The sequence below is a fragment of the Heptranchias perlo genome, chromosome 17 (genome assembly GCF_035084215.1).
Source record: "Heptranchias perlo isolate sHepPer1 chromosome 17, sHepPer1.hap1, whole genome shotgun sequence".
Taxonomy (NCBI): domain Eukaryota; kingdom Metazoa; phylum Chordata; class Chondrichthyes; order Hexanchiformes; family Hexanchidae; genus Heptranchias; species Heptranchias perlo.
The window spans coordinates 32,447,841-32,466,573 of record NC_090341.1 but is presented as its reverse complement, the minus strand read 5'-3'; the positions used below and the strand labels follow the sequence as shown (position 1 = coordinate 32,466,573).

General features: G+C 39.8%; 1 protein-coding gene across 7 annotated transcripts in view; it reads left to right on the top strand.

Annotated features, from left to right (window-relative positions):
* The window catches only part of magi1b (membrane associated guanylate kinase, WW and PDZ domain containing 1b), a 384,369-nt gene that overhangs the window by 284,013 nt on the left and 81,623 nt on the right, over positions 1–18,733 (top strand). For all 7 annotated transcript variants that reach the window (XM_067998860.1, XM_067998857.1, XM_067998858.1 and 4 more), the window contains exon 3: positions 14,135–14,254. In XM_067998860.1, the coding sequence (XP_067854961.1) occupies positions 14,135–14,254 (120 nt within the window). The remainder of the gene's footprint in view (positions 1–14,134; positions 14,255–18,733) is intronic.

The window sequence follows — 18,733 nt, the reverse complement described above, 5'->3', positions numbered from 1 at the left end:
AGATTCCAGAGAACCAGAGGCAACGGAGGTCCAAAAGTCTACAAAAGGCCACAGACACTGCTCCTTGCAGGGGGGAAGTCATTACAGGCCTGTAATGCTCAGCCCACTTGTGCCCTGAATAAATGATGGCCTGCAGTTGATACTACCACCAAAGGTGGCTGTTTACATTTGCTGCCAATGGCAATGTGCCTTCAGTGGTGCTAAGAAAAAAAGAACACCTCTTGAAGCAGTTACACAGCCTCGTTCACGTTACAGTACTGCGCCTGAACTCAAGGCTACTTTCAGTGATAGTGTTTAAATCCAAAGCGCATTAAACTAAATTGCTAATCCATGTCAAACCACTTCCATTTTGTATTCAGGGAAAGGAATTAGTATAACAGGTGTTGATAGAAAATGAGTTTGGGGTTTTCAATAGCCAGTCTGAAGACTCTGTTTGGTTCAAGCCTCCTAGTCTCTGGCAGGTGGTATGACACCTCCTGGGATTAATGAAAGAGAGGGGTTGTGAGGGCTGGGCCCAGAGTGTTTGATTAATTGCAAGTGGCTGACAAGGTTAAAAGAAACAAAATATTGACTGTAATTGCCAAGCCAACAAACTGTTACAGGAATGAATGTTACTACACATACAATGCTTGCTATTTTTTCTAAATTTTTATTCAAACAACTAAAATACTGAAAAAACTTGTCTTAGTTTTATGAAGAATATAGAGAATTAAAAATAAACATTTTTGAAAATTGCAGTGCAGTATATTTATAATTTTTAGTGAGAGTAATGATTTTGGGAGCTGATTACTAACTCTTATTTACAGAACTAAAACATTTAAGGTGGTGCTTTGGAAAAGGCCATTGATGGACATAGCATCTCTACTGTTAATAGGAAGTTCCTTTCAGATAATGAATGCGGAAAGTAAAGCAATCACCTGTTAATAGTGATGTGGCTCATTGTCACCTAATAACAGAGTACAGATTTCCAAATATTTTTCTTCTGTAAGGGAAACTATACACCAGATACAGACCTGTTTTGTTCATTGTAGCAGATCTTTCTCAATGGGGGAGGGGAGAGAGAGACAAGTGCTGTAGGAATTTTGTACGATATGCTTGAACTATCTTATGAGCATTTGTAGTTCTAATTTATAGGCAATAATTGTTAACCTTCAACATGAAGAAATTTAAGTGTGGGTTTTCCACTAAAATCCAAAATCAGGTTAAGCTATTTCTTCAGTGAAATACAGTCACAAATTTTACATATAAAAATGAAGTTAATATACTTGCAATTTAAAATTCCTGATATTTGAGACATAGCACTTCAGGCTGTCCTGAGGTTAATATTACCCTGCTAAACTTGTAATGCTGTATAGTGATGCAGGAAGAAGTAAGGAAGCCATAATGTGTTAGACAGGTATTTTCATGATCTCATTAAATTTTGGACACATGATTTGTTTTCTGAAAGTTTTGTACTGTTTGTTGGATTTTCATGACAAAATTTGAGTGCATAAACTGGACTGTTACTCCAGTACAGTACTGAGAGTGTGTGCATTGTCTGAAGTGCTCTCCTTCAATAAAATGTTCAACCAAGATCCTGTCTGGCTGCCTGGTAGTTCAGTGAACATTAAATTTTCCATGGCAGTATTCAACAAAGAGCAGGCATCATGATGAGCATTTCTCCCTCAACCACTACCAGAAACAGCTTAACAGATCATCCATCTCATTGCTGTTTTATGGGATCTTACTTTCTACAAAAAGGCCATCATGTTTGCGTATATAATTTACTTCATGTGAAACGCTTATAGATTTTTTGAGAAACTTTCTTCCTTTCTTTCAAAGCCTCATGAAAACTGCTGGCTAACCATTCGAACACCATCAAACAGCTCAGCAAGCTGGTAAGATAAGGACCCACCAGTATGGGCTGAGAAAACTTCTGCTCTCCCTATATACATCAGATAGCATGTGTTGCTAGCATAATGTCTGACACGTCAGTCTATATATTGATCACAAAGCCATGTATACTGCAATTACACCAAGACCAAAGGGAGTGGGCCCACCTTGCCCAAAGTGGAGAGTGTTGATTGTTCTCATGATTCATGAAGTGCCTCAAATAGCAGGGAGCAGCCCCCGAGACACTGCTATAACTCAAACATGGAAACACCCGTCGGTATCACAGAAGTAGTGTTACAAATATCAGTTGAATTCCCTGGATAAAGTGATTTATTTTTTGAGGTGACACCTGCCTGCAATAAGGTTCCACTGTTAATCAAAATTTTCATTACACTCTGGGTTTGGCAGTTACAAGCAGGAAAAGGATGTTTCACAATGACCAAGTAGAAGAGGAAAATGTGGAACATTTTTCACCCCACTACCACTACCTCTTCCTTCTCCCTATCTCCCCCAAAACTAATTTGAGGAGTCCAGTGAAGACCAAGAGCTACTACCCGAGGTGTTTTAGAATCTCAAACGGGCAATATTTAGCTCCACATATGGAAACATTTTTCTCGCTTATGTCTCGCTTATTTCTTCTGTTCACTTAGCAACTCCCCGATCTAAGAAGCAAGGATTTCTCTTTTGTAGCAAAGCTAGGAAGCTATAAATGAAGATCCAGGACCTCCCTAAAGTACCTTCGGCAATTTGTCTGACTGCATATGTGCCAGAGAAAGATAAAATGCATTGTGCAACAAGGGGGTTTTCTTGGTGGTTGCCATGCATGCAACCTTGCAGAGGTGGGTGGCAAAACTGACCATGCCAAACGGGACTAACATCACCCAAAATTCCCCTGCTGAAACTACCATTTAAATGATGATACTCCTGTATCATCTGAAGATATTTACAAGTGTGAAAATGTTGCCCCAGTTGTGCCATTAGATCCCTTCTAATGGCAGGTCTTTGATTGGGGCTACAAGACAGAGAGTTCCAGATCTCTGAATATTCACAGCAATAACAACTCGCATTTATATAACACTTTTAACATAGTAAAACATCACAAGACGCTTCACAGGAGCATTTTCAAACAAAATTTGACACCGAGCTATTAAAGGAGATATTAAGGTAGGTGAGAGAGGTAGGTTTTAGGAGTGTCTTAAAGGAGGAGAGAGCGGTCGAGAGCTGGAGCGGTCTAGTGAGGGAATTCCAGAGCTTAGGGCGTGGGCAGCTGAGCTGTGGAGTGATGAAAATCGGGGATGCATATGAGGCCAGAATTGGAGGAGTGCAGAGATCTCAGAGGGTTATAGGGCTGGAGTAGGTTACAGAGATAGGAAGGGGTGAGGCCGTGGAGGGATTGGAATATAAAGATGAGAATTCTAAAATCGAGGCATTGCTGGGAGCCAATGTAGGTCAGTGAGCACAGGGGTGATGGGTGAACGGGACTTGGTGCAAGTTAGGATTCGGGCAGCTGAGTTTTGTATGTGCTCAGGTTTACGGATGGTACAAGGTGAGAGGCCGGCCTGGAGATAACCAAGGCATGGATGAGGGTTTCAGCAGCAAATGTGCTGAGGTGGGGCGCAGACAGGATATGTGACGGAGGTTGAAGTAGGATGGTCTTGGTGATGGAGCAGATATGTGGTCGGATGCTCATCTCGGTCCAATGGATGCCAAGGTTGCGAACGGTCTAAACAATGGCCAGGGAAAGGGATGGTGTCGGTGGCTAGGAATGCTTGAGAGGCTGTTTCCCCTGGCTGGAGAGTCTAGAACTAGGGGGCGTAGTCTCAGGATAAGAGGTTGGCCATTTAGGACTGATAGGAGGAGAAATTTCTTCACTCAGAGGGTTGTGAATCTTGAGAATTTTCTACCCCAGAGGGCTATGGATGCTCAGTCATTGAGTATATTCAAGACTAAGATTGATAGATTTTTGGACACTAAGGGAATCAAGGGATATGGGGATCGGGTGGGAAAATGGAGTTGAGGTCAAAGATCAGCCATGATCTTATTGAATGGCGGAGCAAGCTCGAGGGGCTGTATTGTCTACTCCTGCTCCTATTTCTTATGTTCTCATGTTCTTATGGATCAGAGTTTGTGGCGGGGGCCAAAGCCCAGTATTTATTTGGAGGAAATTTCTGCTCATCCAATACTGGATGTCAGACAAGCACCGTGACAAATCAGGGGCAGTGGAGGGGTCGAGAGAGGTGGGGGTAGGTTTTGTCAGCATATATGTGGAACCTGAAGTTGTGTTTTCAGATGATGTCGCCGAAAAGCAGCGTGGAGATGAGAAATAGAAAGGGGCCAAAAATAGATAATGTATTAAAATGCTCCAAGGTGCTTCACAGAAGCTCCACAACTAGGAGATCACCCACGAGTCAAGGCGTAAATTCAACCTACAAGTGTAATACGTTCTGCTGATTTTGGAGATAATGCTTTTTTATTCAAACAATAAAACATGGCATTATTTCATTGTTTTTCTATGCTTTTGTTTCCAAGTCACAACATTTTAAAGATAGAAATCAACAAAGCCTATTTGAAGCAAATATTTTTCTTTTTCTTAAGGATTCCCCTAACAGTTGGTTGCAGCGGTGGCCAACTTTTCAAAGCTTAAGACAGAAACTGTATCTGACAAACAGCCTCAAATTTTAGTCCTCTTTTGCATTACAGTCTTGACCGCGTGACACCAAGATTGAGTTTTTGCTTTACAGCGCATTTAAAACACTCTCAATTCACACCCTGGACCTCAGACTCCGTTGCAGAGAGATTTCAGTGCAGAGTGCAGCACCAACAATTAAAACACTCTCATGGCACACCTTGCGCAGTTTCACCCCGTTTGTTTTCTTCTTCCTTCACCTCTGTTCTAAGTAGAGTTTCTCAGAATAATTGCATCAGACTGGGATAGGACCACAGCTGTCCAGACCTTGAATTTTGTTAAATATTTATTGTGCAGAAAGTTTCACCTCAATTCCATTTTCCCCACTCCCCAAATTAAAGAAAAAGCATTTGACATCTCAAAGTTTCAGCACTGTGTAGAATATCATTCCATCAAAAAAATCCTTATTTTGACTTAAGAAATCTGAAGATGAATTACATCTGTTCTGAGCCTCAAACCCCACAGCACGTTATTAGGACCAAGTTTTTCAGGGTGAACAGCCAAAATCATATAAAGGTAACAATTGTCTATGGAGCAATTTTTTTTTCTTCCTTATTTTGAAGACTTGATTTTTTTTCATATTTATAGCTCTGTCGTGACTCTTTTTCTGACCATTTTGTTTACTTCCCCCTATGTTCCTCACCTGATAACATTCCTATCTTGGTCCCACTAGCCACTCAACCATGCTTTGTGCTTCTCACAAAACATAGGTCACTATCTTCTTAAAATGTAGCTTCACTCTTCTCAGAAAGTGCTGCCATCTGTTACTTAGGCTCAGCCTACATTGCCTACTCTGGGTGGAAAATTTTGTTTTGACATTCAAATACAGTGGACTTCAAATCTGCATTTTGATTTCTATTTTAAGTTACATTGTTTAGCTGGCAGTCTAAACATGACCTCCATTTGTAGTGTGCACAATTTGCCTTATTGCCTTAGCCATCTCGTTTTAGCAGATGTTGGATTTGACCCCAGTTGATCTCTGTTTTGCTACGTCAGAAAATGGTGGAGGTGGCTGTGAAACACAGGAGAGGCTGAGATCCTGGAGCAGACTGGTGAGAGGCTAGAAACATTTTAAAACTGGAATTATGCTGTTTTACTGATTGAAAAACTGTGCCACCAGACCTTCATCTTGAACAGACAATATAACAAACAATCAACAGCATTCAAGTACTTCCAACAGAGAGACCAATTTAGCAAAACTTCATTTAATTCTGACAGTTAGTTTCTTGCTTTTGTAGGAACCAGATTAAGTGCACTTACTCACACCTGGTGAGAAGAATAATCGGCCCCTGAGAGAGGCGGCTCCCTTTAAATACATGCACTAATATTCTAAAAGTAAAATGACATTTTGGTGGGATTTGGTGTACGTGCATCTATGTTCCTGAAAGAACCCAATCATCATTCAAAATCAAGTTTTGGGCCTGAGGAACATGTATTATTATTCACTATATACCTTCCAATGTATTTCTCAGTCATTATTCCCAAAATGTAATTGCATTTAAATAAGAGATGTCATCAAAGCCACGATCGGTGATCATCAGGCCTTATTTTCCTAAATCTCAATGGTATTGATAAGCTGCGTAGTTTCTGTCTTTATGTCAGCCTGGATAAATTATTACTGCACTTTGTAGCAGGTCATTCACGCCTTTCACTGCGGTATTATCAAAGGCCTTAGTTATAATGAGAGGCTGAAGAAACTTTAGCTATTCAGCTTTGAAAGGAGGCAATGGAGAGAGAACATCATAGAGATATGTAAGATAGCAAACAGAATATAAAAGGTAAATCTGGAATATTATTTCACATTAACGCATGATATTCGGACAGGGGAGCGTGCACAGGTTCAAAGTAGCAAAAAAAAACCTAGCCGGATCAACATGGAATAAACATTCAAGTACAGTTGTGGAAGCAGAAGTTCAGGAATCATTTGAAGCAGCTGTGTTCTGTGATGGAGGGACTGTAGATTTTTTTCTGCACAGATCTTGTGATAAAGCCACATTTTTAAAGTTGTACTTAAATATTTTACTTAACTTCAGGAAATAAGTCAAATCTGACCAAAACAGTCAAGAACTCAGGTTGGTTGAATTTGATGGACCCTCTCCCTTCCATCCCCCCCAACACCTATTCTCATGAGTTCAGAGTTCAATTTTTTACTTATTCTTTCCAGTGTAGGTGTGTATTTATAGATAGAGGGAAATTAGAAGCTTTAAAAGAAACTCTAATAAAGTCCAAGTCACAGTATTTTGATTCTGATTAGATGATTAGCAATTATGTTAAACTGATTAGAAAATGGGTAAAGATGCCTTCAGTCTTTCTGCTAACTGTTTCTTCTTTGACATTGTAATGGAAGCTCTAATTCAGTGTAGCACTGAGATCATACACTGGTGAGAATGTACCAACATTCATACATGGCCCTATTCACATAGCTGCTTATTTTTCTCTTTCTTTGTAGTTTGTGCCATAAAAAAAATTGTGGAAAAAAATACCAGAAAGTCACTCCGGGCATTATTAGAACACTTGCAGATGTACAATAGACAGAATATTAATTGCCATATGGACATGTAAATGATGGCCTGTCCTTATTTATAGCCACAAGAGTCTTTTGTTTGCTGAAATCAGTCCTGCTGTGGAATGCTGGTCTTCCAGTAAGGAGTCAGATGTCTCAATTTTTGAGTTTGCCAACCACCAGGACCAGTTATTTAGGTTTTCCTGCCTCATGCTCTCCCAGGCAGTGTGCAGTTAGATTGTGGCAGGAAATCTGCCAAAAAATCCTAGTGCTGTAATCTCCCAGCATTTCTTGTAATCACTGCTTTCATGGCTAGTTCAACTTGATTGTGATTTTGTTATGAATTGATTATGTAAGATGTCAGGAATGACAAGATTGAACTTGTCCTTCATCACATAGGCTGCCATTTTGTCAAAGTACAAGCTAACCTGCAGCTGTCAGCTAGTTATAAATTTTCATCATTCATCCCTAGTCAAGTTCTGAACGCACAAATTGAAGGCCAATCTGACTATGATGCCATGTTTTTCAGTGACAACGAATATTTTGCTTGTTATGTGTCTGCACAGTCACATACTAAATAAAATGTTCAAATGAGCTAAAGATGCCAAAGGACTGTACAGTACAAATTGGAGTGGTAACCTCCACAAGGTGCCAATCCATAACAGTAAGAATGTAAATGGAACGTGGCCCAATTATTTAAATTGTGGTGGTGTTTTGTTCTTATCGATAGTATTTGTATAATTAGTGAATATACCATGTACCATGATGACCAGGTGTTACAGTGTTACCCCTGTGAAATACCATAAATGGTGAAATTGTAACATTGCAGTGCATTTCAGTCATTGTACACTGTTCCTTTTGGTTATATTGGGGTTTTGCCCTGATAATCTATTTAACAGGTGGTTGGGATTGTATTACAAGGCTGTAACCTGAATAAAGGATTTGATACATTGGAATACCCTGATGAAAATATTTGACCAATTTAATCAGAATCACAAGGTGGCATAATAGCCTGCAAAACACTCCCGATCAAGTTTTGAAAAATATAATGCACCATTTCACCATAAGGAAGCTTTTTTTGTTCTGGTTCCATTCTCTAGGTCCATCACCTTTCTGGTAACAGCAGCTTTTCACCATGTAATAGAAATGTTTTATTTTAAATTGAAAAATATTAGCAGAATATTCATAAAGATACACTATAGTAACTTAGTGACTAAAGCAAGTGGTTCCATAATATAACTCAGTTTCCATACTGCTGAATCTGCTCCGTTCACACTCTGGGACAGATTCAGAAGCCATGAAAAAGTGGTAACTTTTCCAGTTTGGCTAGCTCTTCCCATGATGACTGGAGAAAGTCAGCAATTGCAGAAGCATTGACGTACGAACAGCTAAGTGATCTGACCCAGTGAGTGCAAGTTTTGCCAGTAATACCTAGCAGTTATTGGACATGTTGAAGAGTTGAGAGTTAATAACCACAATGAACTATAATAACAATAATGATCTATAATAACCATAACTGGTTGATGGACCAGCAGGTTGCCTGGTGACGCATGGAAAGTTGAAACATTGAACATGAACAAAGGGATTCTATTCCACTACAGATGTCAACTGGAATGCAAGGGAGTGCTGCCCAGAGCAGGCATCAACCATGAGTGATTAATGTACTGGCTATACTATGGTCCATAGTATAGCCAGAATACAGGATGCTTTGAACTTGGGTGTCCTTGATAAGGTCCGGAGACAGCTAACAAGGGAGGTAGTAGGATTTGTAATCTGAAGGTCTGTCTATCGATGAAAATAATACAGTATGTTGTTTTTGTAGTAAACAACATGTGTATAAAAATGGGTACAGTTACAGGGCTAAGTAGGTAGCTGGAAAGAGCAAAACTCGATGCTACTGTATGGATTAATCATCTGTGCTGTACAATAAAGTCTGTTCTGTATACTCAACGGTCTCGTGCTTACTGGAATGTGTTGCTGTGAACCGTAGAAGAAAGGACGTTTGACTGACAGCAGTCAGAAGCACCCTTAGAAACCACTTCCAAGGACTGTATGTTGCATCCATCCTATGGTGCTGGCTCCATTTGTTTACTTTGTGGGCTTGCTTCCAAGGCACTTTTGCCATTGGCAGCAATCTGGCAAAGTAGGTAGGAAAAAATGTATCCTTTTTGAGAAAATACCTTTGAGATAGAAGCTGTCCAGGGAACACTAAGATTATTCAATGTTACTGTAGTGATGGAAGCCATTTTAATTTCACAAATGTCCAGAAACACTGTGACCTGTATTGTCCTGTGCTTATATTGGTTGGGTTTGATACCTTGGTTTATCAATGTGTATGACTTTTTAAATATGGGGGGTACGACACCGGGTGGACCTTGGAGAAGTTTGGGGGGGTCCACCATCGGTGGGGGAGGGGAGAGGGGTCAGTCAATCGCAGGGGTCCTGTCGGCCAGGTGAACATGTTGGGCCTGGATGAAGTACTCCAACTCATCCTGGCCCACAAACTGCAATAAAGGCGCTCACCTCATGGATCCGGCCCATCTTGCCTGCTTTCACTTGATGTGAATCAGAAGCAATGGGAAATCCGAACAGGTAAGGTTAGTAAGGTTAAATTCCTTTTACATTTCTAATACACAAAAAATTAAGTGCCTGAACTATTGCAATGAGGTACGTTGCCCCTTTAAATATTGGCCCGCCGGCTTTAAGTGTGGATGGGACTTCCGTGTTTCTGTTGCGCGTGCCTGGGTTAAACCCAGAAGTTGGCATTGGAGCTGGGATGCGGACACGCTAAAGAATTTTTACTACCCACTCGCCCCCAGCCCACCCGTTCTTGGGGGTTAAAATTACCCCCCTAATCTCAGTCAGCAATGTATGGCATGGCATCATAAAATCGTATATCCCTGCCACCCCTCCTTCCCCCCGCCCCCCCCCCCCAAAACACACACAGACATACACTTTTGGGACAAACATTATTCTTTGACTAAGAAAGGCAGCAAGACTTCATTAAAAAACAATGCAAAAGAACTAGTACCAAATATATATATTTAATTCAACAAACTTGTCCAATTCTGCTGTGTCACAGGAAGCGTTGAATTAGTTTATGATGTTCCTCACCCTCGTTAAAAGGTGATATCTAAAATGCAGCTGAACGGAATCTTAATGACTTCAGTATAGCAGGTGACCATTTGGTCCCTTGTTTCAGTGCTAACTCCCCAACTGGAGCTGTCTAGTCCAATCCCATTCCCCATCCCTTTCACTGTAGTCATATAACAAAGAATACATTTGTTGTATAATAACAAAAAAAACTTGACCGAAATCTTATAAATTTTCACACGATGCAGATATCTGTATGGCTGACCTGAATGCATTTATGCTGTGGGTTAGTGTCATTGTTGAATTCGCAGATGGCTTATGAAAACCACGTGAAATGCCATCTGTCAGGCGTGTGTCCAGTTGTAAGCTTATCGTCCTTCTACATGTGGGTAGATGTGCCTTTCTTTTCAGCTCCATTGAATGTCGCAACTCAACAATTGGTCAGATGTGAGACTGCTTTTCTCAAGAGTGACCTACACATTCCAGGGCATCAAGCTTGACTACAGTAGGCACGCGCAGAGAGAGGCCACGCTCAGCCTTGGCCTCCCTGCTGTTATGTTTAGCAAGGGTACTTGGGATTATTTCTTTGTTCTCTGTCTGGGTTTCGCCGCCCCCACCCCCCCTCCACCACCCCGGCAAGACACAAAGCAGTATTAACAGTTTAAAAACTGAATGTACCGTGATGTAGTACTTGCTTTGGGAGTTCATCCACACATGTAATACCCATCACAGATGTACATGACCTCCACAAAAATGTTTAATATAGTTGGTCTTTTGGACAGTACCTTCCAAAACATTTATGCCACTTCTCCCCTCCGTTACTGCAGTATCTATGCTTTAATTGTGTATGTGTCAAATCTCTGTGCAATCTTTTTTCCCCAATGATTTAAAGCTACAGTCATAACTAACTCAATCAGTGGAGTTAGAAATTATTCTTCTTATCATTGTCATGTTTTTCTTTTTCTGTTACTCCGAAACAGTAAGACAGGCACTGAAACACAAACAAAGGACCAATGCTGCTCAATTGCCTGAACCGTCATTGTGGCTCCATGACGATGCATCTTTCCCTCCATTCCCCTGCTTGAAAGCCTAATCCCATTTCCATGGCAACAAATAATTAGTGTCAGACCTGATAGTCTAACTATGGTGCTTAACACTGTACCTGACCTCCAAATGACCTGAGATGATGGACAAAAGTTTGATTTGATGGTGCAAAACCCTAAAAACAAGATTATTGCTTCAGAAAGATCTGAAGTTCATGTATGAAAGGTATCCTCAGTTGAAGTGAGGGTAATTTAATTTTAAAAATGCATTACTGTACAGTATTGGAATGTGGAGATTTTTCACCATACCTCCAAATGGTGGCAGGAACTTTCAACAAAGTAAGCACAGAATTGTAGCTTTGTGATTTAGCGAGAAGTACCTTTTTTCTGTTGGATTCAGTGAAGCCACAGTTTAGTATTGCTGGGTTGTAGTTATGGCAGTTGATTTGGCACAGCAGATAATACTGGAAATTTTAATTGAAAAAGGTAAATTAAAAGCTTTTACTTTGAATGCTACTTTTATTCAGCACCAACAAAAATGAGGTCCTGGGGGAATTAAATAGTTAACCTACAGTCCAGCTGCACAAAGCAAGATCAGAACATTGAAATTAGGTGGGTTTACCTTTCATTGGAAAACCTTCCAACTCCAGATCAGTTTGAGCAAGGACTTACCCTGACATCAAGGGCATATGTGAGTGTAACAGAGCAAGTTCACAGTTATTAGGAATGGAACTTAAGAAAAGTCAGCAAGAATGGTTATGGTGTCTTAGAGTCAGCTGTAACAGAGTGAGAAACTGACAACTTAAGTAACCTTGGGACTTTTCTTTGGAAATCATACTAACGGTGATCAACCCTAAAAATAACCGGGTCTGTCACAAGAATGGCATGCCATAACTTACTTACGGTTCATTTACTTCACCAACAGCAGTCCTGCTATCAAACAGCATGGTAAAGTAAATAAAATGGCTGCCCTGCTTCCAGAGAGTGCAAACCACCAAAAGAGATGGCAACATAAATATTAGGGACCTTGTCGATAGAGACAGACATGGCCATATTTCCTATCTCGTGACTCCGCCTGCCTTGACAATTTTACACTCACTGGCATGGACCCTCCCCCATCCATTAAGTTGCAACTTTAAAAGAACTGCACATGCAGAATTGTTTTTCTGTTGTTCTAGTTGCTGTCGACACCGCTGTCCAATATAAATCATGTGATCTCTACAACAGCCAGAGCCCTACTGTTGCAGAATAATTTCTGGAATTTGTTCCGTGATATATAATGCTCAATTAAATTCGAGAACTGTGCTACTAACAATAACTTTGAACAACAGAAGTGAACCCTGGTACAGCCGTGGCCTTGAATTCCAATGCTGTCACCCTTCTCTCCAAATAAATCTCCCTGTAAATTACACAGTGCAGCCATTTGATAATCCAGCAGAGTTGGCTTTCAGTTCCAGTCTTCTCATTTTCCCCTTCCCTGGCCCTCCTCATGGAAACTGTATTTTACCTTTCAAGAATATCCTGTTCTAATTCACTATTTCAAAATCAGGCAATAGTTTACAGACACCTGTAGAATTTTTTGTGGAGTAAATTGTGTGCACAAGAGTTTCCAAACACAACCATGACTTTTGGAAATAATTTTTTCTTTTGTATAGTTTCACAGAATATGAAAATATGCATATAAAACATTTAAAAAATGCTACTTGTTGGATTTTTTAAATATTCAGAACATCAGACTTAATTTTATATTTTCTGTTTTATATTGACCTCACCTTCATATAATGCAGTCATCTAGGGCCAAAAATTCTATGTATTGTAATGAAGTCTATATCAAATTTAATATCAGAAATCCAGCACAGCATCTGACATGCAGAAGCCTTCTATTGGAGATTCCATTATAATTGAAGAGCCTTCTTGAGTGGGACATTTCATGTTCAATTCTCGCCGAGATATTTTTATTCTGTGTCATTTTCCATACAAAAAAGCATGATGCCTTGTGATTGGCAATCTGCCAAGAAATCAGTTTTTGCAGATATCAATATGCAGTAGTTGATCATTTATTGCACAGTTTCAGAATGTTATCATCTAGTGCTGTAATGTTTCAAGACTGAATGATTGTATGCTCCAATGAGGTGCTACAAAAGTATGTTTTTGGGGTTGTGTTGCGACATAATCTATATGGGTGGAGTTAAGGAATAGGAAGGGAAATAATAATATTCTTAATTTATTACAGGCCACCAAGCAGTGGCTATAAGATAGAGGGGGAGATTTGTAAGGCAGTTTAGAGAGTCATCTAAGAACAACAGGGAAATATTTTTGGATGATTTTAACTATCCCAGGATGGACTGGGATAAAGATACTCTATGTAGTCAAAATGGAGAATGCTTTTTAGCATCCAAGATTGATTCCTGGATCAGTTTGTTTCCTACTCTGACCAGGAAAGAGGCATTGCTTGATTTAGTTCTGGGAATTAAAGTGGGACAAATAACTGCTGAGAATAGGAGAGCAACTGGGAAATAGCGACCACAACATGGTTACGTTTAATACGGAAGCAGCAAAGCATAACAAAGAGTCAAAGATAAGAGTGCTGGACTGGAAAGGTAAAAAGTTCAGTAAGATAAGAAGGGATCTGGCCCAAATTAACTGGGCATAAAAGTTAGCAAACAGGAAGAAGCACCAGCAGTGGGGAATCTTAAATATGAGATGGATGGAGGAGTTTCCACAGTCCACTTGAGATGTCACTTCCTCAAAAAAATTCAGGAGGTTGGTCATGCATTTGCCTGGCTATTCTGCTGTGAGGCCCTGGGTCAATTGGGCAAAGCAGAAGCAAAACAATAAATCCAACAAAAGGGCAAAATGTGCCCAAAAATTATCTTGCGGTAATAGATTAAAAATTCCTGGTCAAGGATCAGCATTTTGTTTTTGTTTCCCCTCAAGGTACAACTCGGTCACCTCGAGACGGAGAAGTTCCTGGTGTTGACTACAACTTTCTCTCAGTAAAGGAGTTCTTTGATCTTGAGGAGAGTGGCACTCTACTAGAAGTTGGAACATATGAAGGTAAACCTTTTAGACTTAAATAATTATCTTCTACACACCATAGCTTACCGTAATTGCAGAATGAGCTTTATTTTCAGTTCCATTTCCCAAGTAGCCTTTGTATTGACGTTACTGGTAACTTCAATCACTTGTTTCCAACTTCTCTTAAAGCTTAGTCTGGCATCATTACCTCAATTGTATGGCTCTTTTTATTTGGTTTGAACATTGTCTTTTTGGAATATTATGAGCAAACGGTCATTTTTATATTGATTCTCCAGAGTCATTTCTGGCAATTTTCAATCAGTCGTTTTGACAGGGCTGAGATTTCACCAAATGAACATTGTTTTCACTAATACTGCAGCTGCTTCAAAAGCAAGTATTTTTGCTTTGATGTTACCAAATAACATGGGTGACAGGTTAGCTATTTAGCATGAACACAGCTACAGCACATATGGAAATATGCAAGGAATTAATTTCCAATTGAGTGGTTCAGATAATTAAAATAATGAATTTATATGTAGAGTGAAGTCTTAATTTGAATGCCGTACTATATACTTGTACTGTGAAAAGCAGAGTGATTCTGGTCCTGTGCCAGCACAGTAAATAACGTGCAGCAGTCCTTTACTAATTAGGTGTTTACTTCATCCTGAAAATGTTCATGGGCTGGTCCATTCCACTCTCACTGTATGTCACCAGGGATTCAATTAATATTGCTCTGGCATTAAATAAAGGACTTACCTCCATGGTCAGTTTTCCCTCTATCTCCAATCTACCCAACTGATTGGGAAACTTATCTTTTGACTAAAGGCTGCATTTACAAGGAAAGCAGCGCTCCTGCTACCTTGCCAGATTGTGATTGAAACTTGTCTTGGCCAAGTTGACCGTACATGTTCATTCCTGCACACCTGTATTCTGTTTCCATTTCTCAGGTAGAGTGTGGGACAGTGAACAATGCAACAAGCTCACTGTTGCATGAATCACTCCAATTGATCTAGAGAGGGGCGAGACTGGGCAGATTAGAAAGCCAACTTCATTTTAATTGGGGAGGTCAAACTTCAAAAAAAAGTTCTGTGTTTTATTCATTATCAAATAAATCACATGTTTTTTCCCCCCCTATTCCATTTTGATAACTTGGCACCTGCTGTCATCTATTTGTCTCTCTTTTCATTCTTTTCCACACACCACATTTACTTTTCATGAGGCCTGTGATTTAAAACTATGGATACGGTACAAATCAGAATGATTTCAAGGGATAAATACTAAAAGTGCACATTTTGCATGCGGTTTCTCAGCAAGAAGAAAACAAGACAAACAGCATAATAGAAACTAGGACAATTGTGACCTTTTAATGAGCTATTTGCAGCCCTGAATTTCATCTTACTTAATTGTGCAGCACAGAGATGCTTCCAATTGCGTTGGACTAATGTTAAATGGCTCTCCTTTTTGGATTTTGCTCTTTCTAGAATCTGCTGCAGTCTGTTTCCCACTGCAGCAGCAAAAGACCAGGTCTGCAGTGAAATCAATTCACTTGGAGCCTCTGTCGGAAAGTGCTGGCCTGCCACATTTCTGTCTTTTCATGGCAGTCCTTCACAGTTTGTTCTAAATGTACATTCTTAATTAAGTGCCAAATCCAAGGCCAACAGCACCAAAAGCTGCCTGTAGCAGCAAAATGTGCAAGCTTCACTGGGCCCTTAGGGGAGGAGCTGAAAATTAATTCAAAACAACTCATGGGCAAATATACAGGGGGTGATTTTCACCTTTACTGCTTGGCAGACCAGATCACCCACACGTTATAGAACCTGCTCGATTTTTCATTTCCATTGATCCATCCCACTAGTTTACCGCCAAGCAGTGAAAGTGAATATTACTCACAGTATGTCTGCATAATTTATAAATTGTATACACTGGTTACGATTCTCATTAATTTGACCATGAATCTTTGAATTAGTATTTGATTCAGAGGATGACAGATCTATGTAGAAAGCACTTAAAATTAAGGGTACATGACACAGCATCTGGAGTTGGTCATTGAACAAATTTGTTGCTAATGTGCAATAATAATTATAATTGGCATCCAGTTTGGGAGTTGCTAAACTCATTTTCCTGGTGTGTAACATATTCCGTTGAATTCCCACTTCTTTCACAATTGTCTTCTTGCACTCAATGCAATAATTTACAATTTTTTAAATTACAAATCTGGATATTTCCCTTGCATAATTATGCTTGTTGAGCAAGTTGTATTGCATAGTGTGATACTGTACATACTATGCCATACTAGGTGTGAGGTTGGTCTTGGAAGGAAAACAAAATCTTTCAGTTTTTGTTGTAGAATTTAAGCTTGAAAACAATCCACAATTCTCACACAAACATGCTGTATAATGCTTACTGACCCCTTAAGAACATTAGGTCAAAATATCACCGTATCCAAGGAAAGGCAGAAAAATCTATGTGATCTTTTCATGTGACAGATGTATATCTTGTGCAATTTAATAACCTGGACTTTGTATCAATCAAGGATTAAAACCAAAAAAAAATGTTATAGAAACATAAATTATATTTAAATGCTGTAGTTACAGAATTCATACATGGTATATACCTGTATCTTTTATGAAAATGTTATACATTCATTCTTATCAAAACTAAAAGTAGGTATGGTGCAAACCAATTTTAAACTCAGGGTTACTGACTATTTGAACTGCACTCAGAATTCCAGTACTCCATTGGTGTTCAATCAGTAGCTAGTTGAGAACTGGCAATAATCACTCAATGAAGGTAAGTGGGTTCAAGAGTTAGTTCCCTTCTCTCATGAAGGCAGCCACATATGAACACCTCCATCAGGGATAGCTATGAAGAAAGGGAACTAAGACCAGTTTCCCTCACACTCCTTAGGCTGAAGATGCTGCAGCCAATTTTTATTCTCATCACCTTGCTAACTGAGATTGGCTAACTCGGGCATTGAGCAGGAACCTCGTGTCAATCTCATCTTATGGCTTCGTCCATGCCACGTGCTGTGTTTATCCACTTGGGTATCTAGGCTGGGTGGGCTGATGAACTTTTGTTTTCCTTCCCCTATCTCAAAGTCTCCCTCAGGCATTGCACCATTCTTCTTCCAAGATAAGGTGTTGTCGATACTTTTAAGCTTGTTTGTGGAATGTCCGTGAGAAAAGTTACTACATTATAGGACAGCACATCTTTTTAAGCTTCAGTCACTTCTTATCTGCCTCAAAGATCTGTCCAAATATGCCAAATCCTGACAGAAGTTTTTGTCAACAAGATTAAGAGCAGTTGAGTCAGCCTTTTTGGCATGTTAGAATCCGGGAAAGGGTTAGTGGTACAGAGGCATTCATAAAGCCTTTTTAATCTAAGGTTATTTCTTAGGATATTTAGGTAGGAAACATAAAATTGAGAAGGTGCTAGCAGTTTGATGATGACCAATAATTACATCCATTCTGAGAACTTGATACAAATAATGTCCGAGGGGTGAGGGAACAAGAAATTAGTTAACGTATCCATTATGTCACTATCTTCACGGAGCATAGATCCAGGAGTCAGAGCATTCGATATTTAGCTGTTTGCTGGGGGAGGAGTAAGTAGGAAGAATAGTTATATTGTCTGCCTTTTTTTATATGCTTCTTTACTAATGGCAAATTTACAAGTTTTTTTCAGCCCATTTATAATGTTCACTGCAAATATAGGCAACAGTGTTTTTGCTTGAACTGGTCTCCAATGATTTGATATCCTTTTGGGGTTTTATTTTGAATTTTGTCTTTTAAGCAAGCAATGCAAATAAACAATTTTTATTTTGGTTGTATCACCATCTTTAACTATTTAAATAACTACCTGATAAGTGAATTAAACAAATATAACAGAACAGTTATTTAATGCTGCCAAATTCCATGATTATTATAAACCACCTCCACTGGGCCAGCGCCAGGCTCTATTATTTTTGAGGTCCCAGGAATGTCATCCATGAACATGCCAGTCTTTCGCAAGGCCACCTTCCCACTGTCTACAACACCTTCAGGGCAACTGTCACCATCCCTGAGGATGTAACCTTTCTCTCCCAAAGACACCACCTGCACTCACAAGGACAGTGCTATGTTCCACAAACCTGGCCAACCACCTCCTGAGGCTGATGGAATGATCCCTGAGGATATTGGTCACAGTGAAGCTGCCCCACTTTGTTTGAGCTGCTCCCAGCTTCCTTGGATACAGCCATCACCTTTTGTGAACAGAGTCCTGCTGTCTTCCTTGATTCTGTTGTCAGCCTTTTTAGATCTGAGATACGTCACTATGCTCCCTGAAGGCACTAACATTGTTCATAAATTGACTCCTTTCTTGTTTACCTCCTGCCCCCCCACCCCCACCGGCCTACCCATCAGAATTGTTGATCATCATCTAATTGATATCAGCTTCACAGTTCGATATATCCTACCTAAATCTCCTTATATATCACCTTGGATCAAAATGGGGTTCTCGATGTTTTTCTACCTCCAACCC